Source organism: Motacilla alba, chromosome 1, assembly GCF_015832195.1.
Source record: "Motacilla alba alba isolate MOTALB_02 chromosome 1, Motacilla_alba_V1.0_pri, whole genome shotgun sequence".
NCBI classification, from domain to species: domain Eukaryota; kingdom Metazoa; phylum Chordata; class Aves; order Passeriformes; family Motacillidae; genus Motacilla; species Motacilla alba.
The window spans coordinates 3,139,429-3,154,021 of NC_052016.1; the positions used below are offsets into that span (position 1 = coordinate 3,139,429).

Here is a 14,593-nt window from a genome sequence, read left to right on the forward strand (position 1 = left end):
TCTATCTCTAAACATGCTTTAAAGCAGATTTTTTGGAGGATAAATGAATGAATTTTTCAAACTTGTTCAGGTTCATAAGTGGCAGCAGAGATGGGACAGCTCGGATCTGGCGTTTTGAGCAAGCAGAATGGAGGAGCATTTTGTTGGATATGTCAGATCGACTGCTGGGGTAGGTGAAGTGTTCATATTTCTTTGGTATAAATTCAGAAAGATTGAAAAACTCAATTACTCAAATGTGAGAGTGAGAGCAGCGTTCTGATCAAGTTCTGTGGTCTTGGGAGTGGTGAATTGAGTGTTCTGGTGATGTAATAATTGCTGAGTTGGAGTCTACTTTCAGAAATTCCTGAGTGTTCAGAAAGCTCTCAAATGTACTCTGCACCAAGTTAATTTTACTGCCTCTTTTCAGGGAAAAAAAGTGAACAGAAAGAATCTAACTTCTCTCTCTCTGGGTTTTAGTCTGACACCTGATGTGTCACGGGAGAAATATTTTTAGATTAGTAAAAATAAAGTAGGTGGTGACCTATTTGCAGGAGAGGTCATGACACGGAATAGGTGGCTTTCCTCAAGGACTGATCTTGCTGGCTTATTCCCATTTTCTGCTGGTTAAAAAGTGAATCCATGAAATGCTGGTGGCACCCAGTCTGAATAATGTCACTGGAGATAAAAATCAGGATATTACTTGGTGTTGGGTAAACGTGAAGCGGGAGTGATTTACAGGAGTACAGAAGCTCAGTAAGCTCCCACAGACTCTGAACAGAAATTCATTTGTAAATGATTAAATGAGATTTTGATTAAATGGTTTGTAGGTGATTAATTAAAAAGCCAAACTTTGGGTACACCATTTGATTGGAGGATGGTTTCATGCTTTTCCTGTGATGAAAAAGACTGTGAAAGAAACCTGATTTTACAAAGGAGGAGTTATTAATGTTTGAGATTTGACTCTGGCTGCGTAGATAAGAGTCTTTGTAAATGGAATAAAGATAATCCCACGTAAAGGTGTTTCAAGGAAAACTTATTCCTTGGATTGACTGGAAAAAGGCTGAGGGGCAGAGTTACAGAATCCTATAAATGTATTTTAGGGAGAGAATAAGGAAATAGATTGAGGTTAAAACAAAATGTTATCTTTACTGTATTTCTTTTGGGGCTCATTAAAAAATGCTTAGCTAATGTAGGGATTGGCTTGGGAATCAGTTAGTTGGAAAAACTGACTGTAAAAAGTCCAAAATTTTGCAGGATTTATGTTAGGACTCTGATTGTAGAGGAGCCAAGATTCCATGAAAAAAAGAAAGCCTTTTTGCCTTGCATCTCAAGTGGGAAAGAGATCATCAAGTCCTTTAAAATTTAAAAATCCAGATTTGCTTTAAATGAAGGATTTTGTGGACAAAAGTTTCGACCCAAATTTAATCCTTCACTTCCTTTCTGTTGTCTGATTATTGTATTTTGATAGAGAAATGGGCTAATTAAAATACAAAATACATCTCTGACCTGTTTGACTTTTTTCAAACAGTGACACTTGTGCAGAAGAAGACAAATTCATGAAGCCTAAAGTAACCATGATAGCTTGGAACCAAAATGACAACTATGTTGTTACGGCTGTGAATAATCACCTGCTCAAAGTGTGGAATTCCAGTACAGGGCAGTTGCTCCATGACTTGGTGGTATGAGATTTTCCTTGCTTTTGGGAGGTTTTCCTGGAATTGCAGTGACATGTGCATGCTGAATTTATAATTAGAGCTGATTAGTCTTGAAAGCTCTGTATGGATGGTACAGCAAGTGGGGTGTTCCTTGGAATTCTTTTAACTAACCAAAACTTGCTGCTTCCTCCAGCTTTGGACTTTCCCTGCAAATAAAAGAGCAAATATATGTGGAATAAATAAAATCCTTGTGCAGTAACTCACCCATTGAATAATTCACCATCCTTTGGCAAAAGCTTCATATTTCTGCAGCTCTTGCTTGAATCTAGAAAATTTTTACCTTTGCAGTGTTCAAATGTTTGTGGCTGCCTGGGGTTTAATTTTCCAGAGAGGACAGCACAGGCTTTGGGCTCTGTTGTGAATATCCTGCTGATGTGGATTTCCCTGAGATGTGCAATTTTCCATTGCAGGGCCATGCAGATGAAGTGTTTGTCTTGGAGACACATCCCTTCGATTGCAGGATAATGCTGTCTGCAGGCCACGATGGCAACATCTTCATCTGGGACATCACCAAAGGCACCAAAACAAAGCATTACTTTAACATGGTAAGAGCTTCTTTCAACACCATTTGTTCTCAGCACGCAGCAGTGTGTTCACTGCCAGCTGAAGGAACTGCCACCAACACTCGCACCCTTGCACTTTTAGGGAAAAAAAAACCCCAACCAAACAGGAAAACCTTAACCAGCAAAATTTATTAATTCATTTTATTACCTTAGAGCTTTTTACCTTAGAGTTTCCTGATTATTGCAGATTTTACACTCTTTTTTACTGAAGATCATTGTGCACTTCATTTGTATTGTTTGCCTCAGCTGAGGAGAGGTGCCATCTAAAAGGCTCTTTTTTAGGCCATTGTTTCAAGACACTTGTCTTTTTCACAGGCTTAAAAATGATAATCCTCATATCCATTGGCACAGTGCTTGAGGGCTCCATTTGACAGCTCATCATTAATACTTTAAATTAGATTATTTTCTCTGAGACTTAGGTTCTCTGTTGTTCATATAAAATTTTCATCCATTTTCCCTGATCTGTCAACAGCAAAGAGCATTTTTTATTTTTAAGTTCTTAAAATGAAGAACTTCTTTCTTTTATTCTGTAGTTCTTGTTCTTGTCTAGAAAGTTGTTTAACAAAACCAGTCTTTATTAGCTCCAGTTTATTTCAAGCAGTGTGCTGACAGCTAAAAAGCCTCAGAAAAATACATTTGTTTCTTTATTTTATTCTCTGAGCAGTAACTTTTCATACCTTCTAGTGCATCTTTTAGAATTGGGTCAGGACTTTAACTCAAGGGGAAAAATATACTGAAGTAACAAAATTGTTTGTGCCTTAATTGGAGGTGTTTAGGGAAATGCATGGAGTAATTAATTTTTAATGCTTATGGTTTGCTCTGAAAAAAATGGTCAAATAATTTTGAAATTTTTTCCTTCAATCCAGATTGAAGGCCAGGGACATGGAGCTGTTTTTGACTGTAAATTTTCACCAGATGGGCAGCATTTTGCATGCACAGATTCTCATGGACATCTGCTGATATTTGGCTTTGGCTGTAGCAGGCCTTATGAAAAGGTAAGTTCAGCTTTTTATCAGATCTCTGTAATGAGTTTCTAACTAAAATTACATTATTACATTACTTAATTTAAAAGTTCATATGTAAAAAACAATTTGGTTAGAAGAGCTAAATGTATTGGATTCCTTGATGTCTGTGAATTGTCTGGCTTATATGATCCTGGCACAGCAGAAAAAAAACCAATGTCTTAACATTCCCATAGGAGTAGCTCCCAAGAATGTTCCTGGAATACATTTTTGTCTTGGAGACAAATTCACCTTCATTGTTCAACTTCAGAAATGCTTCTGTTTCTAATTTCTGCTGGTTTATCTTGCAGTTCTTTAGGCCTTTCCTCACTCAAGCCCAAATTCTCTGTAGTTGATTAAATTAAACAAAATTTAATTATTGATCCAATCCTAATTTTTTTAATTTTTCAGTCTCCTTCCTTTTTGTTTTGCTACATACACATTTCTTCTTTTCTTCACTTCTCCTCCATTTTTTTGGACTGCAGTGCTAGTTCCATGTGTGTCATTTTAAAGAATTATTTTTGCCTTGCTCTACATTCTCAGCTGAAATTGAAACTTGTTCCCTTCATCTTTGCCATCACTGCTGGAAGCAAACATCGTAACTGTGATCTAGTAGTTATGTAACCATTTTCCTTCAGCCTCGTGGACTCAGCAGACTTCCAGATGTAGAAAAAAACTTCAGGTTGATGTAGATTAAGAATGAAATCATGATTAGGAAAACTTTAATTTGAGCTGGTGTTGAGCTTTAGCCAAAGATTTCCTTGCTAGGAAACTTTGGGGCCACTGACAAGCTGGACTTGGTGACTCTTGTGGGTCCCTTCCAACTCTGAATATTCTGTGATTCTAATAATTGTAGGGGAAAAATGCAGAATGAGAGAGAAATATTTTTAAATGTAAAACAGTACTTTACCCTTAAGTTACCTCAGTTTTTTATTTTCTGAAAGAATTCTGTTGCCTGCAAAAGCACTATCGAAAGTTGCAGTGCTGCAAAACCCATCCAGGTTAACTGAAGTGACACATAAATCTTCTTTCTAATTGGGAACTTGACCTTTCTTCTACCTTAAAGTAGATTTTAGGGAGTTTAGTGCATGTTCTTTGTTCTTTAGCATACTCTTTTTTCCAAACTACTAACTCAAAAATAAAATTTCTTTTCAGATTCCTGATCAGATGTTCTTCCACACTGACTACCGGCCGCTGATCCGAGACTCCAACAACTACGTGCTGGATGAGCAGACCCAGCAGGCCCCTCACCTCATGCCCCCTCCCTTCTTAGTGGATGTGGATGGAAACCCTCATCCAACAAAATATCAAAGACTGGTGCCGGGAAGAGAGAATTGTGCAGATGAACATCTGATTCCTCAGCTTGGATATGTAGCAACAAGTAAGAATATCACTAAAGCTCTACATCCAGAAGTAGATTATTCACTAGTTCCTAAGGGAGCATCAGCAATTTAAAAATACTCTTTTTTTTCACTCCATGTTTTGTATTTATGTTCACTAAAGATGCTGGAAGGTCCTACGGTGAATACAGTTTAAAAAGGCAAAAAAATCCCCAGGTGTTCAAATGGATTTTGCAGTTCTTTTCTATGGGCAGTGATGTTCACAAACCATTTGATTGTACATTCCATAAATGTCTTACTTGGAATCAATAATTGGAATAACTTCATGGATTTGATCTGTTTGACACTTGCAAGGTGACGGAGAAGTTGTTGAGCAGGTGATTGGCCAGCAGACGGTTGACCAGGATGAACCAGGCTTGGAGCCCAGCATTCTGGATGGCATGATCAGACAGCTGCAGCTGGAACAGGATCAGAGAACTGGAGCTGATCAAGAATCTGCTCCAAGTGGCCCCCAGAATGGGGAGGGAACACCCAGGAGAGGTTAGAGCTGCTGATAAATTCTTCAGTAATTGTTCTGTCTCCATTTTAATTGTGCTGTGTGAAATACTGAAACAGGTTTTAACTTCAGTGTGGTTTCGAGGACTGAGATTCCTTTAACATTGTGATACCTGGTTATTTTTATTCATTAAAACACTGCTGCTCCTGTGATTAAATTACAGAGCCTTTCACTTTAAAAGGAAAAGGTCATTTATAACATGCAAAATATATACAACAGAATTTTTTGCAAATGTTTGCCAATATAAGTTATTTTTGCATTCCTTACTTTTTGCAAAGCACTGTGCCATTATTCAAACTGGTTTCCCCTGTTCCTTCTTTACAGATTTAAACAAGACACTTTCCTAAGCTGTGTCTTCGTAGTTTTAATTATGTAATTATATAATATAGATGAAAAAATACATATTTTCTTGCCTCATTATATATTTATTATATGTGCTCTGCTCTAGGAAAAGTGCTTTTTAGAGCCTCCCTGGCCTTAGAGCTGTCTGAAATAGTTCAGAAGAGCCTTTCTGTCACACCACAATTCCTTCCACTGGGAAGTGTTTGGGAAACCATTGGAATGTGGCACTCAGTGTTCTGGTCTGGTTGACAAGGTGGTCATTGGTCAAATGCTGGATCTTAGACATCTTTTTCAGTCTAAATAACTCTGTGATTCTGATTCTGTGAAAACAGTAGTAGAAATAACCATTTTTAAAGTACGTTGTGTATTCTCTCTGGGTTTTCTGCAAGACAGATAATCCTCCAGAACTGATGCCTTGTGAAGGCTGACCTAGAACAGAGTTAAAGAATAAAGCAGGGATTTATTCAAAGGCCTCCATGGATCCACCTTGGGCAGCACAAGAGCCCAGCCAGGGCTGCACCCAAGATGAACCAAAATGGTCCCAAAATGCACCAGCGGGCACGGGGTCTCTCCCTTGGATCAGTTCTGCTCCATTTGCACCTTGCAGTTCATTGTCCAGTTCCAGCTTTAGCCCAGGCACTCCCACCCTGCTTGTTTTTCTCTCTCCAGCCCACGCTGTTTGTGCTCCTGGGCTGAGATTTGGATCATTTGTCCTTGGTGCCCAGCTGGAGCAGGAATTGTTTTGTCTCCCTGCTCTGTGCAGAGAGCTCACCATCCCCTAATGTGAAGCTCATAATTACACACCAAAGCAGCACAGAATGTGAAAATAGAAAAGCTCAAACCTGAGGCATCATGAAAGCTCCAAGTCACATACTTAAAGTTACAAATACGTCCATTATATATATATATATTTTTTTTTATCTTTTAGCAAGAATCTTCCAGTTCCCTGCAGCATGGCAAAAACCCTTTGGTTTGTGTGTTTCAGCTTTCAGAAGGCCGAGTTTGGACATCCAGTCCCCGCCCAACATCGGGCTGCGGCGCAGCGGGCAGGTGGAGGGCGTGCGGCAGATGCACCAGAACGCCCCGCGCAGCCAGATGGCCACCGAGAGGGACCTGCAGGCCTGGAGGCGCAGGGTGGTGGTGCCAGAGATCCCCCCCAGCTTGCTCAGGTTTGTCTGCAGCCTGCAGGTGATGCCTGGAGAGGCTGCCCATAGCAGAGGCTAGGCAGAGTGCAAGAGCTGGCAGAGGCTACGTCCATGATGGATGATGGTCACTAGTTTTTTTTGCCAGATAAAAGTTTGGTCTGTTTGCATATCAGAGGTTAATTGTCCAATTACAGCTTCAGGTAATGAAGTCATATCTCCCTGGTTTGCTTCTCCCCCCAGTTCACTTTTGTTTATACTTTTGTTCAACTCCCCACTGCTCTTGGGCAGTGCAAGAGCCTGGCAGAGGCTGTGTCCACAATGGATGATGGTTGCTAGTTTTTTGGCAAATATAATTTTGGTCTGTTTGCATATCAGAGTTTAATTGTCCAATTACAGCTTCAGGTAATGAAGTCATATCCCCCTAGTTTGCTTCTCCCCCCCAGTTTATACTTTTGTTCAACCCCCAGCTGCTCCTGGGCAGTGCAAGAGGCTGTGTCCACAATGGATGATGGTTGCTAGTTTTTTGGGCAGATAAAAGTTTGGTCTGTTTGTGTATCAGAGGTTAATTGTCCAATTAGAGCTTCAAGTAATGAAGTCGTATCCCTCTGGTTTGCTTCTCCCCCCAGTTCACTTTTGTTTATACTCTTCAGGGCCTGAGGCAGCTGTTGTGACCTTGGTTTCCAGGCCCACAAGGATTGTTTAGTCTGACCAAAATGTGAAGAGAACTAACTATCATTCTATATAGAGTTCAGAGTTAGGCACTAATGCAGTACAGAATCTGAAAAATATAAAAGCTACAACTTCAGGCATCACAGGCAGCACTAGGGACAGCACAGCAGCTTGGTTTGTCTAAATTAAGTGCTGTTACACCAACAATAGAATGGATGCTGTTGGAATGGTTCATCGTTGGGGGCAGATGTGCTAAAACCTCATAATTGTAAAGTCCATTCAATGAGAAGAAAGGCGAGTTGTCCAGTTTGAATGATTCTCCCCTATTTCAATATTTTATGTCATCTCCAGGCCAGCTAGGTCACCTAGATTCTTGCTTTCTCCAAAATAAAAGATACAAGTTGAATTTATTTCCGTGGAAGAGTTGGGTGAGATTGTGCTCTCTGTTGGACTTTTGGAGGTGATGAGTTCTAACCCCCCTAAACCAGTTGCTCTCAGAAGTACAATTAGTACAATTTCACTGATCTGTGAAAAGGATAATTAGTAGCTAATCATCTCTGTTTAAAGCCACAGCCATAGGTGCTGCCACATCTCTGAGGGTTTTAAGAAGCATTCCCGGTGTTGGGAGGTAGAGTGATTGCAAATGGAAAAATGTGAATTAAAAATGAGGTTGAAAACGTAGATTATATTTTGATGTTGGAAAGGAAGACTTTATAGCATCCGTATTTTTTTAATCTTACCTGGCAATGATAGGATGGTTTAGAGTTAATTGAGCAACAATAACATCTGAAATTAAAAATGGAACGGAATTGGGTGTGAGAGAGATCCCTGGAAGAGGCCAGCATTGTCAAAACAGGTGTAGAATTCGATTTTCATGGCTTTCTTGCAGGAAACAGGAAGAATATCGGATTGCAAAAGGGGAAGAAGAGAGAGATCTTTATGCAACAGAAAATAAAAAGTCATTTGAGTCACTGGAAAAGGTACGTGGCAGCTTCTGGAAAGTGAACATTCTGTGCCCAAGGGCAAGTGGTGGTGTAGAAAATGAAAGCAGAGTTTCTGGTATGGTCTTCCAAGGATCCTGATGATTCAGCTCCCAATTATTGCAGGACAAAGCTTGATTAATTTTTATGGATACCTGGAATTCTTTTTGCTTTCAGTCTTGTGAGGTATTTGGGAGTAATTTTTAAAGGCAGGGTGGCTTTCAGGCTGTTCTGGTTTGACTGCAGTTACGCAGTTATTGCAAGTCCTGCTGAAGCACTGAGAGCATTCAAGGTCCTGTACTTGAGGAATCACAGGTTATGTTGCTGTTCCTTGTCATTTTACTTTAGATAACAAAGTTTTGTGTGGGGGGAAACTTCTTCAGACTTCCCTCCTTTCAAGTGTTTTTTTTATCACCTTCTTTTGGTTTTATGGGAGATATTGGCAAGAAGGAAACATTGGTTATTGTGCTGTTTTTATAAGCTTGTTGCCTTATTTGCTGTGTCTTAGTGTACAAAACAATTTGACACGAGAATTCTACTGCACAATCCCCTTTACTGAGGGGAGCTGGGGTTTGGAACAGAATGATCTTCAAGATCCCTCCAACCCAGACCATTCTCTGCTTTTATAATTGCACATTGTAGGCAGTTATTCTTATCAAGTGATGTGAATGAAGCTGTCACAGTAGTTTATAAAGAAAAAGAACAATTTCTTAGAACAACTATTAAATCTTAAATTTGTAACAGCAAATTTTAAACTTTGGGCTTACATGAAAGTTATTTCTTGTCAAAGGGAGTTTTTACTTCATCATGCTGTTTCAATTTTTGCATTCAGCAGTGCTTTTAGCCACTCTTTCCACCTCATAAAAATTTACCAGATAAATATTTTTATTTAACTCCTGTTCTTTCCCTTCTTTATAAATTAGAGTGACTCTGAGTCCTCGTTAATCCAATCGAAGCGTCGACTGCACAGACGAAAATATTCCAACTACAGAACACGGAATAACATTGAGCAGCTGGAGTCTTCTGAGGAGGAGAGGGACAACTGCTTTGGCTTGATAGAGCAGGTGAGTTCTCCTCTGAGTTTGGATTTTGAACTCGTGTTGCTCAATTTCATGTAGATGTGCCTTTTCTCTGTTAAACAAGCAAACAAAAAAAAACCCACCCCTTCTTTTTACAGGGAAAGTATTTCTGTAAGCATCATCATTGCTGGTACTTCTCAAACCTGTTGTGTTGCTTTAATAAAGACAGTATTTCCTGTCAGTTTATAAATGGCTCAACTGGTTTTGCTGAGAATATTCTAAACCAAATCCACAGCCCATGTCAAAAATCTGATGGACATTTGGTTGGCTTCAGGTGACATTTGGAATTCAGATGTGGTTTAATGTTTTTCTGTGGAAATTTTGAAGGTTCTCGTTAATGTGATTCTTCCACAGGGTATGTTCCTCTGACTTGAGGTGACACAGGACTTTGTGGATAGCAGGAGGTTTTTGTTTGTGTTTGATGTGTTACCAGACTATAAATGGGTGATAGGACTGCCCTTGTCTTGCCTTGCCCACAAGGAAATAGTTTTAAACTGGGAAAAGGAGAAGTGGAAGGAGCAGAGAAGCTCAGACTTGTTGGAGCTGTCACTTTGTTAAGGAAGAACAGTGAACAAATGGGAGTATGTTCAGGAGATTTGGAAATCTTGCAAGTAAGATGAGGACTGGTATTCCTTGGAATTTGACTCTACTTGCCTCTTTAGTAAAGAATTTCAGTGTATAAAAGCAATAAATCACTTAAATTGAATGTAAAGTTCAGTGAGTATTGAATATCATCTGCACAGTGTCTGAGCAGGTTTTAGTGACAGGACTCTCAGCTTTGTTACTCTGAGAATGACAGTCAGTTGGACTAATTCAAATGAGCCATGCATCATACTGACTCAGTGATGAAAAACACATTTAAAACATTATATCAATGCAAATAGTTGATGAGCAACATCAGGAAATTAGTAAAGTCATCATTTTAGAGTGTCTCTACCGTTTAGTGTTGCATTTAAATACATGCATGAGTACTCTAATTAGTACTTGGTCAATCATTTGATACTAAAAGGGGGGGGGGGAACCCCTCAACTTGCATAACTAATGAAAAACAGTCATAGCAGTGACAGAACATTTCACTTGTGTGTGGAGAGAAGATGTGATTGTTTTTCTTGATCTGTTCCTTTTGTAATGTACATTCCTCCCTGTCAGGTTTTATTATGCACTTGACGTGGCCTGATTACTTTTATTTCCATTTTAACAACTTTTTACCAAACTTCTTTAAATTTGATAATATGGACAACATGTTTTTTAAGTTTCAGACCCTTAAAACATGGAATTGGCTTGAGTTTGTATTTTTAAATTTAGGAAGCTGAAGAAAGTGAGGGCTCTGGTTCATCTGACGAAGAGGAAGAGTGGAGAAGTGACAAGAAAAGCAACAGTAATAGTTCTAGGTAAAGTGAAAAAACACATCCCATAATGAGTTTTACTTGAATGTTGACAAATGAAGAGTTGTATGAAAGCTCTGTTGTGCTTCAGATGTGATCATATAATAATAATAATAATAATAATAATCATCATCATCATCATCATATCAGATAGAATTCATATACTTCACTGACACATCATATTGTTACTTACTGTTCCATTTCACCAAAACATTTCTATTTTTTTAATGTAACTCTAAATCCCAGCTTTTTTTTGCTGTATGACAAAGAGATGAGAGTCTGGAATATTTCTATAGTGTGTTTTGGTCTGGTTTTGGAGGGATGAAAGATTTAGTTGGAGATTTTTTTTTCCCAATTTTGTTCAGGGATTTTTTTTTTTTTTACTTGCTCTTAAAAATTTTTTGAAAAATCTGAATTTTTTAAAGTTTCTGGTTTTATGTAGAACAGTTATAGATACAAGTTTTTAATCACTTCACTGTGGCTATTTTAGATAGCATGTACTGGAAATAAGAAATACTCAGGGAGAATGATGGTACTCAGAGATCCACTCAGAGCGGATGTGTAGCTGAGATTTGGATAAGTGTAAAGAATTTTAGCAGCGTTTGGTTCGTGTGTTCCTTAGGGAGGGCTCCTAATTAGTCCAGAATTCCATTGCACAACTTTCTTGAATAAAATCACTGATTTTAGAATTCACCAGATTTTAGTTGTTTAAAGAAATGTGCTTTGAATTACTGGCTTCTCCCAGAAGTTCATGTTACGAAGTAACGGTTTCAAGAGGGCAAAGTGATTGTCAAGTTGTTTCCTACAACCCTTGCTGTCTGGTATTTTCCTGAGGGAGTTGAGTGTTGTGCAGCAGTGAGAGCTGGGTTGTGTTTGTGTTTCCCTGCCTGTGTGCACAGTGACTCCTCGAGCAGATACTCGGACTGGATCGCAGACGCCGGCATCAACCTGCAGCCACCGGTGCGCACCTCGCGCAGGACAGCGCTGCGCTACTGCAGCACCTCCGAGGACGAGGTGTCAGCTGAGAAATCCTCTCCTCCCAAGAGGAGGAGGAGGAAGAGGAGGAAAAAACCCAAACCAAAAAAGCAGGAGGAGGTACAATTTTCTTTTTTTTTTTTTTCCTACACAGTGTTCGTTTCTCTCTTAGGGTCTTCGTTAGAAACTGCTAAAATAATTGTTACTGCCATCAGCCAAGGATCTCTGTCAGCACACACAGCATACATGGGATTGGTTTCAGAACATTCCCAGTCTGAGGGGTCTGCTGATTTGTAGGGAAGAATCTGCATCCCAAGTGAAGGTGCTTTCATTTTCCCAATGAAAAGGGTTCTCAAGGTTGATGGTGTTAAAGGGGAAATGTGTTTAATAAATACCAGGACAGAAGATCAGACTTTTCCCAAGGGATAGAGCAAGGGGGAAGGCTTTAAACTGAAGGAGGGCAGGGTTAGATTAGATTAGGTTAGGTTAGATTAGGGAGGAATTCGTGACTCTGAGGGTGGTGTGACATTGGGACATATTGTCCACATGTTGCCCTATCCCTGGAAATGTCCAGGGACAGCTTGGACAAGGCTTGGAGGAGCCTGGGATAGTGGAAGGAGTCCATGCTTGTGGCAGGGCATGGAACAAGGTGATATTTGAGGTCTCTTCCAACCCAAACCATTCTGTGACTCTATAACTTAACTGCTGTCTAGTTTTTTACCTTTTTTAATGCATAGGGGGCACAGTCACTGCATTGCTGGTAGCAATTTATACTTAGGTTGAATATTTAATTTTTTTTATAAGTTACAATAATTACTCTGTTTTAAGCAACTGATTTCTTTATGTGAATTTATATAATTACCTTAAGTTACAATAACTTCTGTTAGCTGTTTTCTCTCATAAAGGAACAAACAAATTATTTTTTTAAGCCTGGGATAATTTTGATACATCTGGTCTGTCTCTCTATCCTTTCACTTTCTTCTAAGTACAATCAAACAGTTTCTTGCAGCTTGAATAATATTTAATTGGGTACTGAGACACTCCTATAAATTATAAAACTTTCTGCTAAGGCCTGATAATAATGACTTGCTCACTCAAATCTCCTGATAGGAAAGGAATGTTTAGTATTAGAATTACAAATACAGTTACAACTCAAGCAAAGCATTGGAGGAATTCTGCTGATACTGTTTGGAAATGCTGTAGATTAATCCCTTATAAGTTCAGCTGTAATCTGCCAAACCAAAATGGAATGATTTGTTTAGAATTCATGTCCATTATGTCTGATTTTGTAAAGGCTGATGCTGCAGCACAACCACTGAACTTGGAGCTCTCCTATGACTGGCACCCTCCAGTTTGGATCACAGACACGGCTCTCCGAAGGTCCCCGTTTGTCCCTCAGATGGGGGACGAGGTAGGAACAAGGATTAAAGCTTCCAGTGCTTGTGATTATTATAATTGCTAAATACAGGAAAACATTCACTGTTTGGGCTTGTTTTGGGGTGTTTTTTAGGTGATATATTTCCGGCAAGGGCATGAAGCTTACATTGAAGCAGTGAGGAGAAATAACATTTATGAACTGAATCCACACAAGGAGCCTTGGAGAAAAGTGGTGCTTAGGGTAGGTCTGCACTGAAGGTTCTGTGGGTTTCTGACAGAGTCTGTGACTGAAGAGTTTATTACTCTGTTTGCAAAACATGGATTTGTGAGGTTATTGGTGTTTCCCTCTGGGGAAAGTGTGTGCAGTTTTCAGACTGCCTTCAGAATTTTCTGTGGGAAGCCGAATAAAAGACCTGTGTTAAAATCCTTAGGCTGACAGACTGCCTCCCGTTGAAATCTCAAATCTCATCTCAGTATTTTGCACGTGGGTACAGTTGTTTAATTCATGTTGAACTAAAAGCTCTGTGCACGGTCCCTATGACAAAACTTGCTGAAGCCGTTTGTTGTTACCTGTAGGATCAGGAATTGGTAAAAATTGTTGGAATTAGATACGAAGTCGGTCCTCCCACGTTGTGTTGCCTCAAGCTTGCCTTTATAGATCACGCCACTGGGAAGCACACGGACAAATCATTTTCCATCAGGTATGTGCAGTTTTAGTTTCCTGAAAAATGTTTAAGAATATGTTTCTCTTCTTCCTAAAGCCCTGGGGCACACGAGTGATGATTTTTTTTCATCCAGATACCACGACATGCCAGACGTTATCGACTTCCTTATCTTACGTCAGTTCTACGATGAAGCCCGGCAGAGGAACTGGCAGGCCTGTAAGTGTTGGCTGAGTGTTGGACTGAACAGTTTAGAAATCACAAATGTGTCCTTGGCTAATTGCTTCATGTGCTGTGTGTAGGGTCAGAGGGTTCTCTGGTAGGCAAGAGTCAGAAATTTGAACCTTGGAGGGACTGCAGTGGATGTAAATACAGGCACCAAAATACATATCCAAACTGTTCTGTTCCCTTTTTTGTTTTAAAGCTAAATAAGACTTACATGTCAGTGAGTCTAGAACTTTAATTATGGAGAGGAATCAGGCAGTACAGTTATCAGAAGTTTTTCTGATTGCCTGTGGCAGCCACAGAGTTAAACCCTTCTCTCAGCAGAATGTCTGTGTTTGCTGCAGCCGACAGGTTCCGCTCCATCATTGACGATGCCTGGTGGTTTGGGACAGTGCTGGGTCAGGAGCCTTATCAGCCTCAGTATCCAGACAGTCACTTCCAGTGCTACAGTGTCAAGTGAGTACACTAAGATTTGATTTCCAATGTTATTAGAGTGCCTTTGCTCTCACACAACTGCCTCATTGCTATGGAAATATATAAATTGTTCACTTCAATTATTTTTCTCCTGGTATTGTCACTTCTTAATGGTTTTAAGTTGCT

At 39.6% G+C, this 14,593-nt stretch overlaps 1 protein-coding gene across 1 annotated transcript in view; it reads left to right on the plus strand.

The window, feature by feature from the left end:
• The window catches only part of BRWD1 (bromodomain and WD repeat domain containing 1), a 44,087-nt gene that overhangs the window by 10,493 nt on the left and 19,001 nt on the right, over positions 1-14,593 (plus strand). Inside the window, exons 13-28 of the mRNA XM_038138091.1 lie at positions 71-169; positions 1,508-1,658; positions 2,105-2,239; positions 3,124-3,252; positions 4,414-4,639; positions 4,953-5,138; positions 6,482-6,665; positions 8,200-8,290; positions 9,214-9,354; positions 10,675-10,760; positions 11,654-11,849; positions 13,024-13,140; positions 13,240-13,347; positions 13,683-13,807; positions 13,905-13,987; positions 14,338-14,449. Of these exons, the coding sequence (XP_037994019.1) occupies positions 71-169; positions 1,508-1,658; positions 2,105-2,239; positions 3,124-3,252; positions 4,414-4,639; positions 4,953-5,138; positions 6,482-6,665; positions 8,200-8,290; positions 9,214-9,354; positions 10,675-10,760; positions 11,654-11,849; positions 13,024-13,140; positions 13,240-13,347; positions 13,683-13,807; positions 13,905-13,987; positions 14,338-14,449 (2,169 nt within the window). The remainder of the gene's footprint in view (positions 1-70; positions 170-1,507; positions 1,659-2,104; positions 2,240-3,123; positions 3,253-4,413; positions 4,640-4,952; positions 5,139-6,481; positions 6,666-8,199; positions 8,291-9,213; positions 9,355-10,674; positions 10,761-11,653; positions 11,850-13,023; positions 13,141-13,239; positions 13,348-13,682; positions 13,808-13,904; positions 13,988-14,337; positions 14,450-14,593) is intronic.